Source organism: Xyrauchen texanus, chromosome 16 (assembly GCF_025860055.1).
Source record: "Xyrauchen texanus isolate HMW12.3.18 chromosome 16, RBS_HiC_50CHRs, whole genome shotgun sequence".
Taxonomy (NCBI): domain Eukaryota; kingdom Metazoa; phylum Chordata; class Actinopteri; order Cypriniformes; family Catostomidae; genus Xyrauchen; species Xyrauchen texanus.
Window position 1 is genome coordinate 32379660 of NC_068291.1, and position 24301 is coordinate 32403960.

The 24301-nt window shown below is 37.9% G+C and overlaps 1 protein-coding gene across 1 annotated transcript; it reads right to left on the minus strand.

The window, feature by feature from the left end:
• Positions 1–1003: 1003 nt before the first annotated feature.
• On the minus strand, positions 1004–14854 carry neurl1ab (neuralized E3 ubiquitin protein ligase 1Ab). The gene is made up of 5 exons (XM_052145177.1): positions 14684–14854; positions 11880–12085; positions 9861–10182; positions 2149–2790; positions 1004–1860 (listed from the first exon to the last, which is right to left on the minus strand). Exons 1-5 carry the CDS (start codon positions 14715–14717, stop codon positions 1625–1627), a joined length of 1440 nt encoding a protein of 479 aa, XP_052001137.1. The 5' UTR covers positions 14718–14854; the 3' UTR covers positions 1004–1624.
• Positions 14855–24301: the final 9447 nt, after the last annotated feature.

A 24301-nucleotide genomic window follows, 5' to 3' on the forward strand; every position in this document is an offset into this window, starting at 1 on the left:
CCAGTGATGCCGGCTGGTGGCTCTGGACACACTCGGCCGTCCCCTTTGGCAGCCGGGAGACTAACTGCTCCAGCACCACCTAGTTGATCGTGTTGTCGGCGGCGCTGTTCTCCCTAGCCAGCACCCACCACCGGCAGGCGCCACGGAGCTGCTGAGCAAAGGTAAACGGGCAGCTGACCTCGCTCAGCATCAAGGAGTGGAAGCACTGGCACTGTTCTTCTGGGCTGCAGCCGACTTCTTCAACAATGCGTAGTCCAGGAGGTTGGTGACCAGAAGTTGTTGTGCCACGATCTGGCCTACCCCGATTAGCAGCGGCAGAAGATGCACCACCCATTGCTCCTGTGGACATCTCAGGGCTTCTCGAGGTGGGCCTCCGGATCATTTTTGTGAGCAACACATGAGGGTTCGTAGCTGCTGGCGAAAGGGCGGCTGTCCCCTCCTTGGGTAGTAGGTGACAGCACCCGCCGGTCATACTCCTGGGCCAGAAAGCAGTATTCTGAGTGCCTCAAAATACTGCTGCTGCTCAATGCGTAGGTCCAGGAGGGCCTGGTGTTGGGCCTGTTGGATGCTGGTCATGGACCTGAAGACCTCCAGCAGTGACGACTCTATGGCAACATATCCTTCTTCCTCAAATCCCGTGTTTTGGCACCAGTGTAACAGTTCAATGGAACGAGGAATCAGGAGATGGTGATTCCAACTCAAGAATGTCTCTTTTTATTAATGCACAAAACAATAAAACATGTTTAAGGTGTAACGGAGAAGCTTCAATCTATCGTTGAGGGTCGGGCAATTAACACACACACACACACACACAGCATCAGGTGTCTGTCTCACTCTCTCTCATCCCACACTCTGCGGACTGGCCCTTTTTATTCACCCCGTCTCTCACTGCGAACAAAGAAACAAGCAATTACCAGGTGAACTCTCATTCCAGACGAACCCTCAACCATGCCCTCACCTCCACACACACATGATAAAAAAAATTCTGAATGAAAGTCGCAGCTATTGACACAGATAATATTATGAATATACATTTTGGTTTGTTAAAACATGACAATTTTTTTTATTTTATTTTTAACACACCAAATCGACAGTGCAGTTCTCAGACTCTGAATTCAGCAAAACATTGTTAAGAAATAAATAAGGTATTCCAGTTAGTAAAAAATTTAAGTCAAATTAAATGTGGATTTTAAACATGGATATTTAATAGTTATATATAATAACACAGCTTTTTATACAACCATGATTTTGTCAAACTGAAAATTTGAAATCTCATAGAGGCTTACTTTCCCATTATGCACTCCCAGCCATTTGCAAGTCCAGAGAGCTGAACAATCTTTTAATCTTGCATTGTGTAAATGTTGTGCCACATCTGTTTTTTCTCAGCTTTTTGGTAATTTAGCAGAGGTTTACTTTTTATCCAAAGTAACATAAAAAGGATAGTCCCCCCAATCATCTTTAAGGTGGAATGTTTTCTCAAGGTAACAATGATGATGGATCACAGCTCATTCCTTGGGGGGTTCAAACCAGGAGTCTTCCACATTCTGGCCCTGAGCATTATCCACTGTAGCACACCACCTGGTTTACATTTTAAATAGGGAATTGTGGATGCCAGGTGACCAGGTTACATGCTGCAGTATATTTTAATGATGTCTCTGATTGGGCTGCGACACATGGGGCAGGATGGGTTTGACATCTCTTTTAGCTTCCCACCACAAATGGAACACACACACATGTGTCCGCATGCATACAGCACTGAGTCCACTGGCCTCTCACAGCAAAGCAAACACTCCTCTCCAGTAATCGCACAGCATGATGGTGTATTGGGAGATTCTGATAACAGTGAGCTGGATGCTGTCCCTAGAAAGCAAGCAAGAAAAGATTTTCACTAGAAACAATGGAATAAAATATCCAGCACAATTTGTGGCTCTAAAGCACAGAAAACTGTTTTGTCCAATGAAATAACGAACAGGGAAAAATAAAATCCATAAAAAGAAATCCATCAAAAAAAATACAAAATGGAAATGCAAAAGAAGGGTTAGGGTTCTTCAACAGTATTTATAATTAGCTTTAGAAGCCCATAGTATGCTCTGTCCCCATTTCTTAATAAACATGTATGTGTGTACACTTTGTTAATTTTACACCTACCCAGTATGCTGATTTGCTTGATATGCGTTTGTAAATTGAAGATCATCCAGAGAGGAGTGGAATTATCCACACAAATCTCTCGGTAGGCTCTCCCTCCGTTATGACTCACGAGCACTTCCCCTTCTGCAGTTACCCGGAAACCAATGGTATCTCCACCCACGAGCGGAGAAGTGAGGCAGCCAAAAGCCCAGAATTCCCTGCGATCCAGCAGGTCCTCTGGATTGACGGGTAAGTGCTTTGGGTTAATGTGAGCTGGGTTACAGGACGTGAATCCATAAGACAAAAAACTATTCAGAGTGGGTGTGGCTGTTTGAGACTTCAGTAAAACCTTTAAGAAAACACATTCGCCACAGCACAACGGTCGATGTATGAACACCAAAGCACAGTCCTCACGCCTGCTATAATAATGTACTGCTATGTGTTCAGTCACTAGACGTAGACCATTGCCATGGACACAATGGAAATGCAAGTCATCGTGAAGCTGAGGCAACAGTACTGAGTTGAGGGAATTTGGGGAGCTTGAGAAGGATTGCAGATCTTCTTGCAGGTCAAGCTCGGAGCAGTTGCTTGACAGGTGCCAGTCATCCATCACATCATGAGTTACAGCAGGACTAAAATATTCATCTGGGACCAACTTACTGTCTGCAAAACAAACATACATATAGTACATAAACACACTACATCTAAAATAATTTGTCATTAGTGGTGCAAGAATCACTATTAATATTGTTCATACTTAGGGTTAAAGACTTGAACAAACCCCTAACATTAAGTATTAATCTTAAGCACATAATTCGTCCCACACCATTTGTGCTACAAACATGCCTCAAGTCATGTGACTTGTTTTTATATTTCAAAGCAACTGGACATTGAAAAAGGGACCCTAGCAATATCCAGAGGGTGTGTTCTTTTGACTTGGGATGGTAAACAACCAGCCACGGCTGTGGATCCCCAAAAGCATGCAAACTTATGTTGATTGTAGAGACCATTGGTGCCAATGGTTTCTACGATTTACTTAGGCTTACAATGCTTTTGGGAAATGCAACCTAGGACAGCCTAGCAACGTCCAAGCAAATAGGGCTGGGAAAAAATATAGATTTTCTAATTAATGGTCAAGGTAATTTCAGTAATTCCAATATAGATGCTCAACCGCCTAAAATGTTTAAATCATTTGCAAATACAACCAAATTCAAAGACCTAACTCTAACCCTGCATGTCTATTTTAATACCCTTTCTGTTCTTTACAGTCAGTTGTTGACCAAAAAAAAAAAAAAAAAAAGAAACCTTTAGATGTGTGCATGGAGTCACCAACACTTAAAGAAGCCGTGTGACTCCACTCTATGTGCTCAACCAAAACACTTCTGTGAGACAGTCGCTGAACTGGTACTATCCTTAAGAGACCATTTTAGCACTTGTTCAACATATCAATGTAAAAACATATATAAATGCAATGTAAATATATATATATATATATATACACTCACCTAAAGGATTATTAGGAACACCATACTAATACTGTGTTTGACCCCCTTTCGCCTTCAGAACTGCCTTAATTCTACGTGGCATTGATTCAACAAGGTGCTGAAAGCATTCTTTAGAAATGTTGGCCCATATTGATAGGATAGCATCTTGCAGTTGATGGAGATTTGTGGGATGCACATCCAGGGCACGAAGCTCCCGTTCCACCACATCCCAAAGATGCTCTATTGGGTTGAGATCTGGTGACTGTGGGGGCCATTTTAGTACAGTGAACTCATTGTCATGTTCAAGAAACCAATTTGAAATGATTCGAGCTTTGTGACATGGTGCATTATCCTGCTGGAATTAGCCATCAGAGGATGGATCCATGTTCTCATTCTGTTTACGCCAAATTCTGACTCTACCATCTGAATGTCTCAACAGAAATCGAGACTCATCAGACCAGGCAACATTTTTCCAGTCTTCAACTGTCCAATTTTGGTGAGCTCTTGCAAATTGTAGCCTCTTTTTCCTATTTGTAGTGGAGATGAGTGGTACCCGGTGGGGTCTTCTGCTGTTGTAGCCCATCCGCCTCAAGGTTGTGCGTGTTGTGGCTTCACAAATGCTTTGCTGCATACCTCGGTTGTAACGAGTGGTTATTTCAGTCAAAGTTGCTCTTCTATCAGCTTGAATCAGTAGGCCCATTCTCCTCTGACCTCTAGCATCAACAAGGCATTTTCGCCCACAGGACTGCCGCATACTGGATGTTTTCCCTTTTCACACCATTCTTTGTAAACCCTAGAAATGGTTGTGCGTGAAAATCCCAGTAACTGAGCAGATTGTGAAATACTCAGACCGGCCTGTCTGGCACCAACAACCATGCCATGCTCAAAATTGCTTAAATCACCTTTCTTTCCCATTCTGACATTCAGTTTGGAGTTCAGGAGTTTGTCTTGACCAGGACCACACCCCTAAATGCATTGAAGCAACTGCCATGTGATTGGTTGATTAGATAATTGCATTAATGAGAAATTGAACAGGTGGTCCTAATAATCCTTTAGGTGAGTGTGTGTGTGTATATATATATATATGTATATATTTCTCAAGACAGCATATTTATTGAAAATAAATAATGATGACCAAAATTATGAAAAACTAATGATAAAATATAATGTATGAACACTTTCATAATGTACCTAGTTCGAAGGTTTCCTGTATAATTAACAGATAGAAGTTATTTCATATAAGCAAAATGGACATTTTAACTGATATAATATACCCAAATGAATCAGAATCAAATTGAATCCAAATCAGAATCGAATTGAATCTGGAAATCTGTATCAATATTCAGCCCCAAAGCCCAGAACACCATAGCAACAGCATAGCAATGTCCTAAAAATTATCAGAACATGTTATGAATTGCATAGCAAAGCCCTGGCAACCACCCACAACACCCTATCCTCATTTTGCACTGGCAAGCACCACTCAGTCAGTAAAAAGCTTGCCACTGTACATTCACAGTTGACAGCCAATTATGAGAACACCAGAAACAGAGTTATGTAAATTACTGGTTTGCTATAACTTTTAGCTTAGCAACTATCATAGAAGCAGCATCAGCAGAAACATTTTCAACCACAGTAGCGGTTTCTCTCTTGGTTGCTTTAAGTTTCCAGGCTTGATGCTGAACTGCCTTCAGCTGACGCTGACTAGTTTGACTAGAAATTATTAAGACATAGAATCTTCTGTGACATTGGGGTCATACTGAAACAGAAGATTAAAAGCAAGGAGACAGGTGCATTGGTTGTTTCTATCTGTCACTCACTCGACGTTGTGTCTTGGGAGCCCGAGACACCTCTGATCTTTGATAAAAGGACAATGGGAATTGGCGAGTGGTATTTGCATGCTACTCCCCCGCACATACATGTATAAAGCTGGCGTGTGAATCGCTCATTCAGATTTTCTCTTCAGAGCCGAGTGCTCGATGTTCACTCAGCTGAATTGACACAGCTTCCCATTCAACTTTGCTGGATTCTGATGGCGCATTACAGCAGCTTCTCCCCCCTCTGAACTGGTGCACTGCAGAGATCGACCTTGGGCGCTTTGGCATAACAAACTAAAAGAGTATATTCTAAAAGAGTATAAATCCTAAAAGAGCATATTCTAAAAGAGCGGCACACACAGAAACGTCTTTTTAACCTGTTGATACTCACCCCCTTTTTGAGCACAAAACATGAAAATGACATACCTGAACTTAAATGGTTGTATTTACTGGACCCTTTGGAGTATGGACACAGTTGTAGTATCTTTTGAAAGAAGACACTTTGTGCTTTATTTCCCAAGTTTCAGAATTAATATATGTTGTTATTCTTTAAAGTTAGAGAAGCTGAAGTTTATAGTAATGGAAATATTTTGTGCTGAACATGTTTTTATAATCTAAAAAACAATAATAAAAGTGCCAAGAAACCCAGAAATACAATGTTCTCAAAGCCTCAAATTATAAAGAAGTTATGTTTCAAATTTGAAGATAAAAATGTGAAAAATTAGGTTCCTGCAAGCTTTTTTCTCTGTAAAATCGCTGGAAGCATACAGAGTAAAATTAAGGCTCCGCCTTTCAAGACGACACAAAATTTGACTGCACTGCTTGACTATTATGAATAAAAATATGCAGCATTTTCAAAAATAGACTTTGGAGACAGGCTCATTTAGTTTACGGGACTCTAATATATAAGATACTATACAGTTTTATAACATGAATGCTGCTCAGATTGCATAGTTTCTTGAAGAATGATAACAAAATGTAATTCTTTCAGACGAGATCTCATGTAAACAATGGAGAATATATCAATATTTCTCATATTTATCACTTTTATGGACAAAAAGTGCTATTGGATGTTTTTCAATGAACGCTTGCCATGGACAATTGACCCAAGTGTGGCGAACTGGATTCATCTGGCAATCGTGTTTTCATAACAAAGGTATGAAGTCCCGTTTTGATATTGCATATTTTCATTTGTACTTCTGGCACAAATAACTAAACTGCTGTTTCTGGAGCATTGCTATCGTGAAACAGAGATCAGATATCAATGTTGAACCCTTAGACATTTGAAAAGATGTATAATTTGTAGGGCTGTCGATTTAATGCGTTAATTCAGTGCAATTAATTTTACACAAAATAATGCGTTAAAAAAATGTACGCAATTATTCGCATGCCCATGGACCATAATAAGGAAGATTCCTGAGAAATGCAAGCTTGTAGTACCACCTGTTTACTCCAGAGGGCGATAAGTGAAATTTCAGCTGTATGAGCAACGCGCAGTTTATACAGTGAAGAAAAACACTTCAGTAGGCAGTGTCACTACTCGATCCACAAACATGCGTTACGTTCTTGCGTTCAAAACACTCGAAGGAGCGCAAATGCGATCTAAGGGATCTCAAGATGTGTTTAAAGATTGAGTATTAAACTATATTTAACTTGACACAGTGACCTAAGCATTTGGAAATTTACGGGCCCTTAAACAAGCCCTCATAGTAAATATCCAACTGATTGACAAATTCCCTTGTGAAATGGATTGCTGTGAACTGTATGCCAATGATTGACTTATGATCAATAATATGGTAGTAAACAATACATTGTATTCTAAAGCTGCATTTTGTATGGCCTTATCAATGATTAACTCTTCTGCTACAGGAATGTAAAGCATTTTAATTATCTGAATATTTATATATATATAATTTTTAAATATTTAAAGATAACTATGTATAATTATATTATTGAGTAATTGTTATATAAGGGGCTTTCTCAGCAAATATTTGTATATGCGATTAATCGCAATTAATTAATCGGGACACCATATAATTAATTCGATAAAAAATTGTAATCGACTGACATCCCTAATCATTTGTTAACATTCATAAAATGTATAGACGGTATATTGTATATTAAACGTAATCAGAGTGGCGTCACCACCGCATGTGGGGAATTGCATATCAACAGTTTAAAAGACACGTCTTTTTAAAGATACCTTTTCATCTGTGTGTTATTCCTGATTGCGGTCGTTATTTCTCACCGTCTGATGACCACGGTCACTGTCTTTTGTGCTTGGGCGCTGTCTATGCGGAGACAGCATTCATGGTTCACTGCGAGAACATGACCATGTCAACATTGCGGTCACCTCTTGCCTTCATAAGAAAGCAATGCACCCCAGCAGCTCCCCGCCTTGGTCCTTCTACCTACCTCCGGCTTGGAGCTGGACTTAGTCTCGATGACTGCGCGCCACACGAAAGAGCACGCACTGTCAGTGCTGACCTGTTTGAAGTCGTTCAGACAGAAAACAGCGGTTCCACTGAAACTGTTTCAGAGGCTCCTGGGGCATATGGCGTCCTTTGTGGTGGCCACACTGCTCAGGCTGCAGACTCGAGTCCCAAGATGGGCATGGCGCCGCGGGACGTGGAAGTCCTAAGTGGCCTACCACCCACCATGGTAGACATGATCACTCAGGCTAGGGCTCCCTCTACGAGGTGTCTGTATCGCTAAGTGGTGTTCTTCCCGATGCGAAGACTCCCCAGAGACGCGCAGTTGGATCAGTGCTTTCCTTCCTGCAGGAGAGGTTGGAGGGACGGCTGTCCCCCCTCCACCTTGAAGGTGTATGTAGCCACTATAGCAGCACACCACGACACAGTAAGTCCTTAGGGAAGCACAACCTGATCATTAGGTTCTGAGGAGGTTGAATCCCTCCAGACCATGCCTCGTTCCCTCATGGTACCTCTCTGTAGTCCTTCAAGGCCTACAGGGAGCCCCCTTCGAGCCTTTAGAGTCAGCTGAGCATAAGGCACTCTCGGCGCTCACATCCATCGAGAGGGTAGGTGAACTTCAAGTGTTCTCTGTCAGCGAAACGTGCCTGGAGTTCAGTCTGGGCTACTGTCACATGATCCTGAGACCTCGATCGGAATACAGAATACAGAATACAGAATTTTAAAAAATAAGTTAGATTCAGAACAATTTGTTAATTAATCATTTGTGAACCATTTCAAAAAATTAGTTGACAAGAACTGAATCAATAGAATTATTATTTACAAAGGGAGCTAAATATTGCTCTGTTGAAGAGATTGTGTAATTAAATATTTTAGACCAGATCAAATCTAGAAAACATTTATATTCACTATAGAACATAACAGACAAATGAGAACAGAACAAAATGTAACACCTTTTTCACTGTACACCTTGCCATTCCAGTCTCCTTGGTGATCAGGATTTCAAGCTATATTACACTTCCTATAGCACCATCTAGTGCTTTGGGCACACATCAAGTTCTAGGAAGCATAATCAAGCTTGAACTCATGATTGTGCATAGAGACTGCAATGGCAAGATGTACAGTGAAAAAGGAGTTATATTTCAGTCTAATCTTGAAGACATGGATTAAACCACTGGTGTTGCATAGATTACTTTTATGCTGACTTTAACTCCTTTTTGGAGCTTCAAAGGCCTGATCACCATTCACTTGCATTGTCTGACCCTACATACCAGAGATATTCTTCTAAAAATCTTTGTGTTCAGTAGAAGAAAGAAAGTCATGCACATTTGGGATGGCATGAGGGTGAGTAAATGATGAGAGCATTTTCAGTTTTGTGGGAACTATCCTTTTAGGGCATAATTAGTGCTTAATTTGTTTAATTGAATCTGGCCTTGTTCCTTAGAGCCCAAAGGTTAATTAACATCTTTGAATGCATTAATTCTGTGACTAATTGGTCTTCAATTTAATTGATTTTGTTAAACTTCTAACTTTTCTCTCATTGCCAGCATTCCGGAATTCCCAAGCATATGTTTTCCATTTTAAAAGAGAAAGTGTTGCTGGGCAACTCTTCCAATCTTTCTGATCTTTTTTCCATTGGGCATTTTTGTAATTAGAATAAGAGGTTATAAATCTTAGATTCTATTTTTAAATGTTTGTGTTTGAATTTAAATTGTTTAAATGTGCCTCTGCCTCTCTAACCTTTTCAACAAATCAAGGGATAGCACATGGTCACTGAAACACAGCTAAGATATGGCCCAACATTAAACGACAAACTGGACCTCAGCAATTTCACTCTGAGCAATTTCAATTTCAAACTTTGAATGGCATGTCATCTGATCTGTGCAGAGAGTTACTGCACAGAGACTTCCGACAATCCAGCTTCAGGCAGTTTTATGGCTTCTTAGAGACATTATAAACTTCTGAAACATGTAATTTCAGTGTGGAAAGAAATGTGGACTCACCAAGTAGCTGTACACCACGGGTCAGCCCGTAAATGTCAATGATCGCCCATACTGGCTCTTCGGCTGGTACACCACTGAAGAAGAAGATCGGAGTGCCCTGGTTAACCTGGTAAAACACTTGCCCTGTATTATCTAACCAGAAGGAGAGAATGGTTCCTTCTTCACACTGCTCCTCGGGAAGCGCTCTGGCCCAGAATCCCCTCTCGCACACCAGATCTGGGCAGGCAAATCGTGGAAGCCAGGCTGAACTGAGATCAGATGGGTCCACCGTAGTGAAACCCACTCGCAGGGCGCCACTCCAGCAACCCTGTCTCTTTGTTATCTAAAGGCCAGGAGAGAATGAGAGAAACATCTATTTTACACTTTTTCACTTCATGTGTCTTAATCAATAAGATTTCTATTGGTTTGGTTCTGCACATTCGAATTACACATGGGAGCATAAATGTGTCTCTACAAAATGGATATAAATCTAATCTACACTCACCTAAAGGATTATTAGGAACACCTGTTCAATTTCTCATTAATGCAATTATCTAATCAACCAATCACATGGCAGTTGCTTCAATGCATTTAGGGGTGTGGTCCTGGTCAAGACAATCTCCTGAACTCCAAACTGAATATCAGAATGGGAAAGAAAGGTGATTTAAGCAATTTTGAGCGTGGCATGGTTGTTGGTGCCAGACGGGCCGGTCTGAGTATTTCACAATCTGCTCAGTTACTGGGATTTTCACGCACAACCATTTCTAGGGTTTACAAAGAATGGTGTGAAAAGGGAAAAACATCCAGTATGCGGCAGTCCTGTGGGCTGAAAATGCCTTGTTGATGCTAGAGGTCAGAGGAGAATGGGCCGACTGATTCAAGCTGATAGAAGAGCAACTTTGCCTGAAATAACCACTCGTTACAACCGAGGTATGCAGCAAAGCATTTGTGAAGCCACAACACGCACAACCTTGAGGCGGATGGGCTACAACAGCAGAAGACCCCACCGGGTACCACTCATCTCCACTACAAATAGGAAAAAGAGGCTACAATTTGCAAGAGCTCACCAAAATTGGACAGTTGAAGACTGGAAAAATGTTGCCTGGTCTGATGAGTCTCGATTTCTGTTGAGACATTCTGATGGTAGAGTCAGAATTTGGCATAAACAGAATGAGAACATGGATCCATCATGCCTTGTTACCACTGTGCAGGCTGGTGGTGGTGGTGTAATGGTGTGGGGGATGTTTTCTTGGCACACTTTAGGCCCCTTAGTGCCAATTGGGCATCGTTTAAATGCCACGGCCTACCTGAGCATTGTTTCTGACCATGTCCATCCCTTTATGGCCACCATGTACCCATCCTCTGATGGCTACTTCCAGCAGGATAATGCACCATGTCACAAAGCTCGAATCATTTCAAATTGGTTTCTTGAACATGACAATGAGTTCACTGTACTAAAATGGCCCCCACAGTCACCAGATCTCAACCCAATAGAGCATCTTTGGGATGTGGTGGAAAGGGAGCTTCGTGCCCTGGATGTGCATCCCACAAATCTCCATCAACTGCAAGATGCTATCCTATCAATATGGGCCAACATTTCTAAAGAATGCTTTCAGCACCTTGTTGAATCAATGCCACGTAGAATTAAGGCAGTTCTGAAGGCGAAAGGGGGTCAGACACAGTATTAGTATGGTGTTCCTAATAATCCTTTAGGTGAGTGTACTTTCCCCATGCTATATACAAATATAATTAATTTCACTTCCGTGATGATGCTAATGCCAGGCAGTGAAATTTTGCTGCACTTATGTGGCTCATAAAAAATCAAAAACAGGAGGTTTTTTTTCAGCATTCCTAAACAACCTCATTCACCAGAACAAGATAACGGCATTTCTAGAATAATCCTTTTCTTTTCGCTGCACTGTGCCGGGAAAGTCTGAGATGGAGTGATGTGAAAGAGGGATATGTAAAGGCTATTTTGGGACGACACAGTGTGGTTTACAAAATAGTATGTGGAAAATGGTGAGAGTTGGGTTACCATACCTTCAGCCGGACCTGTTCGTATATCTTGATAGGTCGGTTGGTGAAGGTGATGGCATTACAGAAGCTGGCAATTCTGCGCACGCTGCGCTTTGTCTTGTCCATCAGGATCTGAGAACCTTTTGTGTTGGCATGGAAACAAAGTGACAAAGTGGCATGCAAATCTGGATACATGCTTTCCTTTGGGGGGTGGAAGTGAAGGGATCCTCCTTATGGGAGAGGAATAAAAAAACAGTTACATTGCTTAACAGTGTAAGTTTTGACAAAGTACTGTTTTCTCTCTAAGAGCTCTGTGCTGTTTGACCAGAACACAGAGAGAATTAGACTAACAACTCTGAATGAAAATCTTTATCAAGGACAGAGACAACAAAGAATTTACAGAGATAGAGAGAGCGAGACAGTATACAGGTTTCGGCTACTCCATCCAAAGTCTGTCAGTGAGCCAAAAATGAGGTTATGTCTCCAAACACACACAAACACTTACACACTAGTAAATCAATAGCCCTGTGTGTCTAACTGTTAAGACAACAATGAAGCCCACCCACGAGCCATCACTGCTCATGAAGTTCCAACTTTGCCCATGAACTTTGACTGCCCATAAGGATTTCATTTTACCCATGAGTTTCTAAATTTAAGATTTTAAAATATCGAATTTCCTTTGCTGGTGCAAAAACATTTCATCATTACAGTATATTATAACAACGTCCATTAGACTTGTCGTAGTACTTTCTGTCAATTCTACTTGATTTAATGAGTTTTTAGAGTTTCAACTCCAATTTCTTCATCAGTACTTAAATTCAAAGTGTCTGAAAAAGTCAAATTAACTTATCACTGCAGGTTGGATCTACCTTAAAAGAAATATTCCGGGTTCAATACAAGTTAAGCTCAATCAACAGCATTTGTGGCATAATGTTGATTACCACAAAACTAGCTTTGACTTATCCCTCCTTTTCTTTAAAAAAGCAATAGTCAAGGTTACAGTGAGGCACTTGAGCTGAATGGGGTAATTTTTGGAGGTTTTAAAGGCAGAAATGTGAAGTTTATAATTTTATAAAAGCACTTAAATTCTGTTAAAACTTGTGTACTATTTGAACTGTAAAGTTGTTTAAATAATAGTTTTTACTGTCGTTATTGGGTTTAAGGCATTATGTCACCATGGTATTGAAGTTGTAAAATTGAATGTAACACCAAATAGGTTAGTAAGTGATTTTATCACAATTAAATCATGTTAACATGAATATTGTTTACGTCTTGTGGCTATACTTTTGAAACAGTGAGTATTTTTACGTTTATGGATTGGCCCCCATACATTTCCATTGTGCCTTACTGTAACCCAGATTTTCAGAACAAAAATAGTTTTTGAGGTAATAAACATTATTCAACAAAGGCTGTCGACTGAGCTTAATTGTAATGAATCTGTCCCAGAATATTCCATTATGGCAGCGATTAAACTTAAGTTTTAAATTTTAGTAGGATTATATTTTCAAGAGTGTAGAGTGTGATGACAAGAATCGCTGTTGAGTGATAAAAACTTAGTTCTGGTATAGTAAACAATAAAAGATTAAAAATAACTGAATACAAAACCAATAGCCATAAAAGAGCGCCAAAACCACTTCACATTGATTCTCACACACTGATAAGACTGGCCTGTGATCAAACACACTCTCCCCAACTCCCTTTCATATTTTCCCAGACCTCTCCAAAACATTAAGTCAAGGACTTAGGATTGTTGTTTCTGAGCCATTTTTCTATTTAATTAACTGGTGTTGACATTTCACTTTGTGCGGGTCAGTGATTGAATCTTTTCAGTTGCACAAGCATGAGACTGATTCCACAGACTTTAACCTACTTTATCTGCATGAGCTCGGTGAAGGGAAAATGAGGGCATGCTGTTGGAGGCGTGAGAGTATTTGTGTATGTGTTATTACGGCATCACAATAAACTGTATACACACAGCTAGCCAAGTGGGACACAAATAAGGCTAATACTCCGGTTAAAACTCCTTGATCTCTATTATCACGATACCAACAAATCAACAATACACCTGATGCTGGACACATTCAAACACAAGCAGGCACACCCACCAACAGTACTATAAATAGTCACAGATATCAATCATTTTTCATCTTGACTTGAAAGGGACTTCTTGATAATAATGTCATATTGCACTATATGTGAGGATTTTCTCTCTCTCTGCTCTAGGCAGTAACTGGCCTAAGTGTCAGGTTGATTCAGTGTGAAATTCGTTTACAAAGTATATAAAGCAGAAGTGGTCTATTACTCCCAGCAAGTAAGAGGAAAAACCTTTGCAATTCTAAAACAGAATGGAGAACTGTAGGTTTAGTTTGGGAAACTACTTTGGGGGTGTACTTAAAGGTAAAAAATATTATTAAAGATAATACTTTTTTTTTTTTTTTTAATTCAAAACCATATATTTTAGTGTTAAGGTAAGAAATGGGTTTGGGTTAGAGTTAGTCTGTAGTAATTATAATTACGTTTAACTTTAAAAAACAATATAGGTATATAGTATGTTCTCTTGTCCTCATCGCTAATGTGTGTGCAAATCTCTGTTGCTCCCTGAAGTGTTGTCAGTTTTAATTAAAATAGGTGGTTACACAGACAGAAAGAATATTTTTAAATATTAAAGTAGTGGAATTTATGGATTTGTACAAGTAAACATATACAAAATAAAGAGAACAACGTTACATAATCATTCATATTCATATATATAAGTACTGTAAAATCGAATTATTTCAGTGATTATACAATTAAAGAAAGAAGAAAATGCATATTTCACTATAACTCACCTTGTAGAATAGTACGGGTTACCTGCCCACCCATTTGAGGACAATGGTGTTCAGACAGTGAAATGTTTCTGATATTCCGTGATTCTTGTTTTCAATAGCTCTGCATTTTAGACAAAAGTATCGCAATTTCTGACAGATATTCCGCTGGTTCTATTAGTGCCCTACAGTACTGAAGCAGTACACAAGCGCACATGCACACGCGTGGCCATTCACCGAGATCGGATTCTCATTAACATAATAGGCGGGACCAAGAATTAGCTCATGAAAATAATTAGCTTGCATGAGTGCAATCTGGAAGAGAAACCTGATTAATATATGTAGTAGAAGAGTCTTCTGAGAGACCAGTAAATGGATCAATACAATGTTACAGACTGAAAATAGGATATTAATACAAAATAAGACAATTTGGAAAATGTATTTTTTTTAAAAGGATGAGACACCTCATATCTGTATTAAATTAAAATGGTACATACTAAAGCACGTTTTGATGGTTTTGAACACATACTTCAGATTGTATGTCTTTGCATTGCAATATATTTTTAGTCATTGAAATGCCTTTTGCCTTGTTATGATGACGTCATTGTAGTCTTAAGACGTCACCGCCCCCCGGTGGTGAGTCTGAGATACTCAAATGAGTCAACGTGTTTTAAAATTGATACTAGCATAATAAATATACTGTAGTTGTTTTGCTATGGCATATAGCAACATTTGAGAATGTCTGCTGCGTTTTTAAGGAGTTTTTGGTCGAGTACTGTGGTATTATTATTGTATTTGCCTATAAATAGGCCTTATTTGTCAGCATGTGACAGTCAGAAACCTGTTTATACATTTTGCTAGACTTATTTTAATGTGTTTCAAAGGCATTTTTTACATATATAATTGTTTCTTAGTTTGTAGCGTAATGTTAGAGTATTACGTCACAGAGCCAGAACTACAGGTTGTAGTCCAAAACACTTTTTTTTTTTTTTTTACCATAATTTTAACAATAATTTTAATTAAAAGTACATGTAATCTCTTGTTAAACATAATATACATTTTTACCATTGATTATGTTGTAAAATCATACTTTTGAAATCTAAAATCATTTGACCATTTTACAACATTTTACTTATTAATTACATGTATTGTCTTATTAAAAATATGATAAATGTTTACCGTATATATTTTACCGTATAGGTAACTAACTACCCGTTAACCAATTAATATATATATTAATTGGTTAATGGGTAGTTAGTATATATATATATATATATATATATATATATATATATATATATATATATAATTTTTTTTACTGTAGCATTTTTAGTCTTTTACCATTAAAATTACAGACATTTTTTACAGTGTAGGTTGCTCTTTTGTTAAACAGAGATGAGCCCTTTAGACCCACAAGAAGTCTTTTTAAAAAATCTGATATTTTGCTATTTTAATGAAAAGATACATTTTGTCCAGGTCATGTGGTGTAACCCTGAGAAAACTTCTTAATATTCCTGAAAAAAATTTTTAACTAGATTTTTAAGATTTATCACTATCACATCTCAGACAACCTTATTTATCAATGACAGTTTCAAATGCTATAATATGCAACTACAGTATGAAAAAAAATATATATATATATATATATATATATATATATATATATATATATATATATATATATATATATATATATATATATAATTTCATATCTATCTAAGTTTACTATCACAGAAAATCAATGTCTTTGTTTATTACAAGAGGAATGAGAACTATATTTATACAAAGAAATACCATATCACATTGATTTTCTTTGCAACAGTGAATTATCTGTATCCCATATGTGTGTATACATGCATAACATACAGTACATGCTATTTCTTACTCAAGGTGGTGCTGTTGTTTCAGTGATTGTCTTGATTTACATTTGACATTACTATTTGATGAAGAAACAACATGGAAGTAAACTATAACAAGCAAAACACGTGAACAGTATGATATGACTATTGTCATTAAGGTGCACTATGAAATTATGTAAGTTGTGCATCAATTTAGACTCAATAAAAGCTTGAGAAAATACTTATATGTAGCTTATGTGTAGCTCAATATGTTTTTGACAGCCAGTTGCATCTCAGGAAGTTTCAGTGTGAAAGTAATGAATCCTGTTCTTGATTTGTCCTGATTTGTTGCATTTTCTGTTTGATATATGAAAAATAAAACATCAAAATATATTTTATTTTATTATTTTATAATTGTCTTGAAACTATTTTGAGAATTTGACACTACCTGAGCATTTTGTAGATCCATTTGTGATAGATATAAGTGCCGGGTCTTTTAAGACCTGAATATGTAAGAATGTATTGTGAAATTCCCATGCATTTAAGGTTTTAATAATTCATTTTTGAAATAATATTGTAATGAGCTTACTGAGGAGAGGTGAGGTTTGAATGTGAGAGACACATTTCAATTACATTGCAGTGTACTATCTGTTTATTTTATACAGAATGAACCCTCAAATCCAACAGCAAGGAGAGTGCTTGCCCTTCCTATTACACAGCAAATTGACAAAAGTACAGACCGGTGATACCATCATCTCAGGTAATTTAGTAGTTTTGATAGTAGTTATATTCTGAAAGTTTACTGTGAAAATTATTTTGTTTTTGGTTCCATAAAAAACTATTGGAGAAAATAATAAAGTTATTAAACGATTGTCAGTTTTTAAAATTAAATATTTTCACTCTGGAACAACTGAAAGGGAGTTTGTTCCCTTTTCTATTTATTTCTGCTGGAGATTTTGTTTTGGTTTTGTTTTTATTTCTTGTACTTCTAATCCCTAATATTAATATTAGTCATTGCTTTACACCGGTTATGGGTTACGCTAAAATGTTAATGTGTACGTTTGCCCACCAGAGGACACATTACTTTGATTGAGGTTTTCATAAATCTCGAGCAGGACAGTACTGGGCTGCTATAGTTTATATACACATGGACAATAATGATGTGTAGTGCCTGATTAAAAATAGGGTTAAGTTTTAAACAAAAGTGTTTTTAGAAAGGTAAAAAAAAAAAGAATACATTGTTCATCTGTTTCTTCCTACAATTGAGGTGCAGTTGGAGGAATTTGCAAACTTCCTCAATATTGAATTGATTCAAGCTTGTCAAGATTGCATGAACACAGAGTGTGTGCGTTTTAGTGTGTGTGCTTAGTTGTTTTTGTTTTTGTGTGACTTTATTGGTTCTGATTCTGGTATGGAAACCTGTGAATGCATTTCACATATGTATTCATTTCTGTCTATGTGCCTGTATGTGTCCTGGGAGTCCAATTTATGACCACAAAGAAGATTTTTATTCCAGAATCCGTATTGGAGTGCAGTGCCTCTTTCTTCCACTGAAGGGTGCTGTGTGATCACTAAGCTTTCGATGTGGCCATGCGCCTCTCAATCTGAGCAATCAAGTACTCGCATCTAGATTATGCTTCAGGATGCGATACATCATTACATTTATCATCATCAACATGGGTAGAGCGTAGCTCCTACCAAGGAAAAACTTTGGCATTAGATCAGAATTTAATCCATGCAGCTGCTATCTGATCTTGTGTGTGTGTGTGTGTGTGTGTGTGTGTGTGTGTGTGTGTGTGTGTGTGTGTGTGTGTGTGTGTGTGTGTGTGTGTGTGGGTGGGTGGGTCCTCTGGTGATGTTCTGACCTCACATTTCCCCTCAGCACCCTCTCAGACACAGTCTAATTCTGTGTCCAGCAGTTTGAACAATTTCCATTGCAGGGAAACAAAAGACACATATACAGTATATGTGTGGGAATATATGTGTAAACTAATGTCCACAGCTGGAGGCTCTAGTGAAGGACGCTCTGACACTGATTAAGCCTCTTGAGGCCTTGACAGATTCTGAAGCTTTAGAGTAAGATAGGTTAGGAAGAGAATAAGTATAAATGTAATGAAAAACAGAAATGGACAGAGAAAGACAGCAGGAGGAAAAGAGACAGACAGACAGTTAAAGTTGCAATAGCAAGATGGTATTAAAGACTACAGTCCAGAAACTCACTCTTGTGAAATGAAGCAACTTTGTTAGGAGTATAAGAAAGTTTGTGTGCTTGTGTATTTGCCATGAGGTAAGGATGAATTACTCCTATCTCCAGAGGACACCATAGAACAGTGTTGCCATGCTAAACCACTTCATAGTAACTTCATATTTGGTCAAATTAGAGTTATGTCCGAAATCTGCTCTTTTACACTTCGATCTGTCTCGTGACAGACAAGTTTGGCTCAACTATGCTCAGATTCAGATCAAGGTATCCATGTGTCATTAAAAAGTATTCAAAGATATTAAATCAATATGGTAAAAAAATTAACGCCATTAAAAAGTCTTAAATTACATTTCCAAGGTATTCGTTTTTTGGTTTGAAAATTTCCTCCATCCCTGGTGGTAAGATAGAATTAAATTGTTTATTCAGACATCTCTGATGTATAGGGTGATTTTGCATGTCTGCATGGAAGCCAGAGGAATCATGTTTTAATTTGACAACACCCATTTGATTGCGCTGTTCTGTGCTCATGATATGCTGCTTTCAGCGGTCTCAGAGTGGTTGTGAAAGCAAAGTGCTGCAGATTCACACATTAGCGCAATCCAAATATTTGTAACCACTACAAATTATTACACATATCTAAAAATGAGACAGTTTCTCTGAAAAGGAGGAGATAACTGCATTTAATAAGATGTAATGAGGAACAATGTAAACAGGTAAACACTGAACTTTCTGCCAAAATAAAGGCTCCAAGTGAAGTAAATATGACAGAAATATATTACTACTTGACTGGGTCCTACAATTATAATATTATTAATAATATAATAAAATAACATCCAGATGGGTTCCAGAAAAAAATCAGTGAGTGAAGTTGTAGTTTTTGCACATCCTATTCACTCACACACACACACACACACACACACACACACACACACACACACACACACACACACACACACGTAGTGTTTCCATGTTTTATGGGGACTTTCCATAGAGATAATGGTTTCTATACAGAACAAACTTTATATTCTATCCCCTAAACCCAACCCTACCCCTAAACCTAACCCTCACAGAAAACTTTCTGCATTTTTACATTTTCAAAAAACATAATTTAGTATGATTTATAAGCTGTTTTCCTCATGGGGACGGACAAAATGTCCCCACAAGGTCAAAACATTCGGGTTTTACTATCCTTGTTGTTTGTCATGTTAATTATGCAGGGCCATTGACGAGAGCCTCAATGAGTGCACCAAAAAAACAAATACAAATGGATGTTCATGTCAGATGATTGGGAGAATGATGTCCAGTCAAGGTACCTTGGGTATAGTAATGAACAAAAGAATAAATAATAAACTTTACTAACTACTACAGATGTCTGCAAAGGCATATAGTATCAAACAGTAAGTACTGTATATGAATGAACACAATAAATGTTTTAGCTATGTACCTTTGATAGTGATTAAAGTGGCGTGCAGATCTAAACAAATTTATTAAAAAGTATTCAACTGGAAGTGCTCTACATTTGGCTGGAAATTCAAAAAGCTTTGAAGACATTTTTTTTAGTTTCAGTGTTGGAGTAGTGTACTGTGAACTATATTTTGGCTTTGTAGGGCAGAACTGTTCTCAACAGGTTGTGCTTCAGTTCCCAAACCGTAGATTGGACATCATGTGGTGACCCAACACAGTATAAAATTGTTTAACGCAGTGGTTTCCAACATGCTTTGATTCAGGGCCCACATTTTTACATTGGACTGTGGCGGCATAACACAGTACCAAAATTGTTTATTGTACAAAATTGAATTTCGATGGCTCTCGGCAGCCAATAATTCATCACACAAAACACAATTGGTCGGCACAAACCATGTTTATCCTTGTTGCAAGTGAGCCCGTATTTAATGTAGTCTGATTCATTTTTTTTGTACCTTGTGTAGGTTTGTTCATGGTTTTCAAGGATGTCACACATCCTTACACATGTTGGCATCTGCCTAATTTGGCTAGCTTCTACCAAGTGACAGATGAATTTGTGGCAAAATATCGTAGAATTTGATTGGCCATATGGGCTTTGTTGACATTTTTTATTACATATATGGGCATGTTTTGCATACAAATATACAAAGCATCAATCCAAAAAACAACCAATAAAGTACCAAATAGGAAATAACATTCTAGTAATAGTATAAAATATTTTATTTTTATAAAATAAGAATTAATGACAATAAAAGACATAAATATTCAAAATATTCTATTGTACAGATATACACAGACAACTTTTAAATGTGTTCCATGAATAGATTGGTTTCTCAGGGTGTGCAGTTATAATATGTAGCCATATATGAATTATACTGCAACAGAGGATAACTGTCCACCCCCAGTCTCACTTGAATTTTGAGACAATTTAGGAAATCTGTCTATGTCTCAGTGAATAACTGTCTGACAGCAAGCAAAAGGAAAACAACATGGGTCAAAAACTTGCATGTTAAAAATCCGGAGTTTGATTTTTACAAGTCTAAGTGTTACCACCAACAAGCTTTACAAGTCTTGCAGTATACGTGTCTTTAGGCCGAACTCTAGGATAAACTAGTAATATACAAAATGTTCCAAGAATATAAATTCTGTTGCATTGTGTCCTTAATGATTATAATAGAATCCCCCAATTTTTTTTTTTTGTTAATGTAGCAATTGTAAAGTGGCGAAGATGTACATTTGATTTGAATACTGAATACCAATGTGTTGTTTAGCAGGCAGGGGGAAATTATCAAATGGTGAATTATACAGCATATAAATTATGTAAGGCTTTGGATTAGAGAGAATTGTGTGTGTGTGTGTGTGTGTGTGTGTGTGTGTGTGTGTGTGTGTGTGTGTGTGTGTGTGTGTGTGTGTGTGTGTGTGTGTGCGTGCGCGTGTGCTTGTGTGGCCAGTATGACCTTATTAGCAGTTTTGAGAGATGTGTGTACTAAGTCTTAGAAGACCACCAACAGTGAAGCCATCAGAGCCCAGGAATCAACACACACACACAGAGTCCTCTCTAATCCAAAGCCTTACACAATAACACAAATTACTGTATAATTCAGTCATTTTTAAGAGGAAAAGGATCATTTCCCCCTGCCTGTTGGTGCGGCTATCCTTATGACGACTCTTCATAGACAATGATTTTTATACTGTACAAACTATATACTATATCCCTTAACCCTAACCCTATCCCTAAACCTAATCCTCACAAAAAATCTTCTGCATTTTTACAGTTAAAAAAAAACACAATTTAGCAATTTTTTTTAAGCGATTTGAATTATTGGGACACTAGAAATGTCCTCACCAACCACATTTATAGCATAATACCCTTGTAATTATCAGTTTGTAACCTAAAAAAATGTCCTCGTAAACCACCCAATCCCGCCCACACACACACACACTGCTACTTTAATAGAGGAGCGACACCATGCCATTCCCTTCTATTACAGACATCAAGGCATGCCTTTTAATTAATATCTAATTAATAATCTTTAATAAAAAGTAATAGTTCAAACCATAATTGTCATGTCCTAAGTGATAATATAAATGCAAAGTAACCAGAAAACATCTGTGTGCTTAAAACACAAATCTTAAATTATGCAACCAAAGAACTTGAAAGTGAACAACCAAACTTCTATTTATCCACCCCCTGTGCAGACCTCCTCAATTGGGATCACTGACTTGACTTCTCCTGAACCACCAACTCTCGAGCTCCACATGAAGACTAGCAATAGAGAAGCAACCCATCAAAACTCACCGCTATCCCTTCTCACTACCATATTCAATTAAAGATTCTCTGTGGTCAAATCAGCACAGAATCTGTGTTCCTGAGCTTCATCCTTCTGCTACAATGCCCATACCATAAACAACAAATCTATTTTTATATCAGTCTTGGTCTGTGTTGAACCACAGGGCACACATTTATGGCATGTTCCCATGCTGGATGAATTTATTAATGTTAGAGAAGTGATGTTTGGAGACTGATGTTTCCAAATGCACTCTAGGAACATTGTGACACTGTCTGCAATCATAATGTTGCCTTGCACTTTTTTCAGTTTTGCCAGTCTTGTGTGGAAGCTTATAAGCTACTCTCAATGGAGAGTTTTTCAATCAAATATAGAGAGAGCATGTAATCTCAGTGTCTAACACAGCAGCAGCAATAGAGGTATAATGCGTACCTGAAAGGTTATAGCAGTGATATAATAGTCTCACAACAGATAGGCTGTGTCTAAAAGCCTAGTGAGCTGCCTATCTAGACATTTTTGGGCAATAGGCATGCTCTTGATGCAATGGCTCCAATTGTTTTTCGGAACTCCATCATATGGAGAAAATAAATTGCGTCTATGAAGCAGGGCTGTGAAATATGAACAAAAAAAATAATATCATGATTTTTACAAAAGTCTTTCCTTATTCACACATTTTACATAAAAAAAATTTCAGTGTTCAAAAACAAATGAGGAGAAATAGTATTTTCTTTGCATAAATGATAGTCATTTATTTCTTTGGGCCTTTTTTTCCTTTTCTTTATTCACCTTATGTTCACTCACTGGTCCGTTATTTGTGCACTGCATTCTGGCTGCAGATTTCTCGTCAGAGTCTAAAAGCTGTGCAATAATCAGAATGGCAAATTAAACATCACAGAATTAGGAGTAAAAAATTAATTTCCATCTTACTGTGATTTAGAAATTATGCATGCTTATATTTGGGATTGTATTGCATTGCAGTTGGAATTAATTGTGCAGCCCTATGAAGGCAGAAATGTATTAAAAGTCTAGCAATGTCAATAATGCCAGGTGTATGTGGTGAAGTTTGTTTTTCTTGTATGTAACCGATGCAAATATTCTATATTGTATCCTTCATCCATTTATACATGCATGCATTTGTTAGATACTTTTATCTAAAGCGACTTGGTGCATTGAAGTAATACACTTTAGCAGTATGCATGTTCACTGGGAATTGACCCTATAACCTTGCTGTTGCTAGCACCATGTGCTTTAATTTAAGCTACAGAATCAATATCCATTTGTGTATATTGACTTGCAATAAAACATTCTTCTACTGATATTGACTTAACTGTATTGTATTAAATATTTTCAGTGACCCTTCAATAAACAATTAATAAAAAAATTATCCATTCAATACAAACTCAAGACTGTTATCACCACAAACTGGTTACACAACTGGGAGGGGTTAAAAACTGATGTAGTTCTTTAAGTTGTTGTGGTACTGCATCACCAACTTAGGAACAGGGAACTTCACCATATGCACATTTATTCATTTAGTAGACACTTTTATCAAAGGTGACTTACAAATGATGAATACAGCAAAAGTTATTTGTCATAAGCAGGCTGCAATACAACATGAGAAGTGCTGCAATACAAAGTTTCAAATTGCCCAGTGTGGCATTGGCGTTGGGGGGGGGGGGTCATGTGTCTGTCTGCGGGATAGCGGTAAGGCTCATCACCTGGGTTGTGATTACTCTAACACCTGTCTCTCATTAGAGTGATGACAGAGCGTCAGTCTGGGAGCGAGAGAGATAGCAGAGAGAGTTGTGGCTGCATTTGCTGGCCTTATTTGTTAAAGTTTTTGTGTGAC

What these genes read in the sequence shown, in the direction of transcription:
- neurl1ab (XM_052145177.1), bottom strand. Translation starts at nt 14,717, where the DNA reads ATGGGTGGGCAGGTAACCCGTACTATTCTACAAG. An exon ending in AACCCGTACTATTCTACAAG is followed by an intron (nt 12,086 to 14,683) that starts GTGAGTTATAGT and finishes CTCTCCCATAAG; the next exon opens with GAGGATCCCTTCACTTCCAC. An exon ending in CAAGCAAATCAGCATACTGG is followed by an intron (nt 1,861 to 2,148) that starts GTAGGTGTAAAA and finishes CTTGCTTTCTAG; the next exon opens with GGACAGCATCCAGCTCACTG.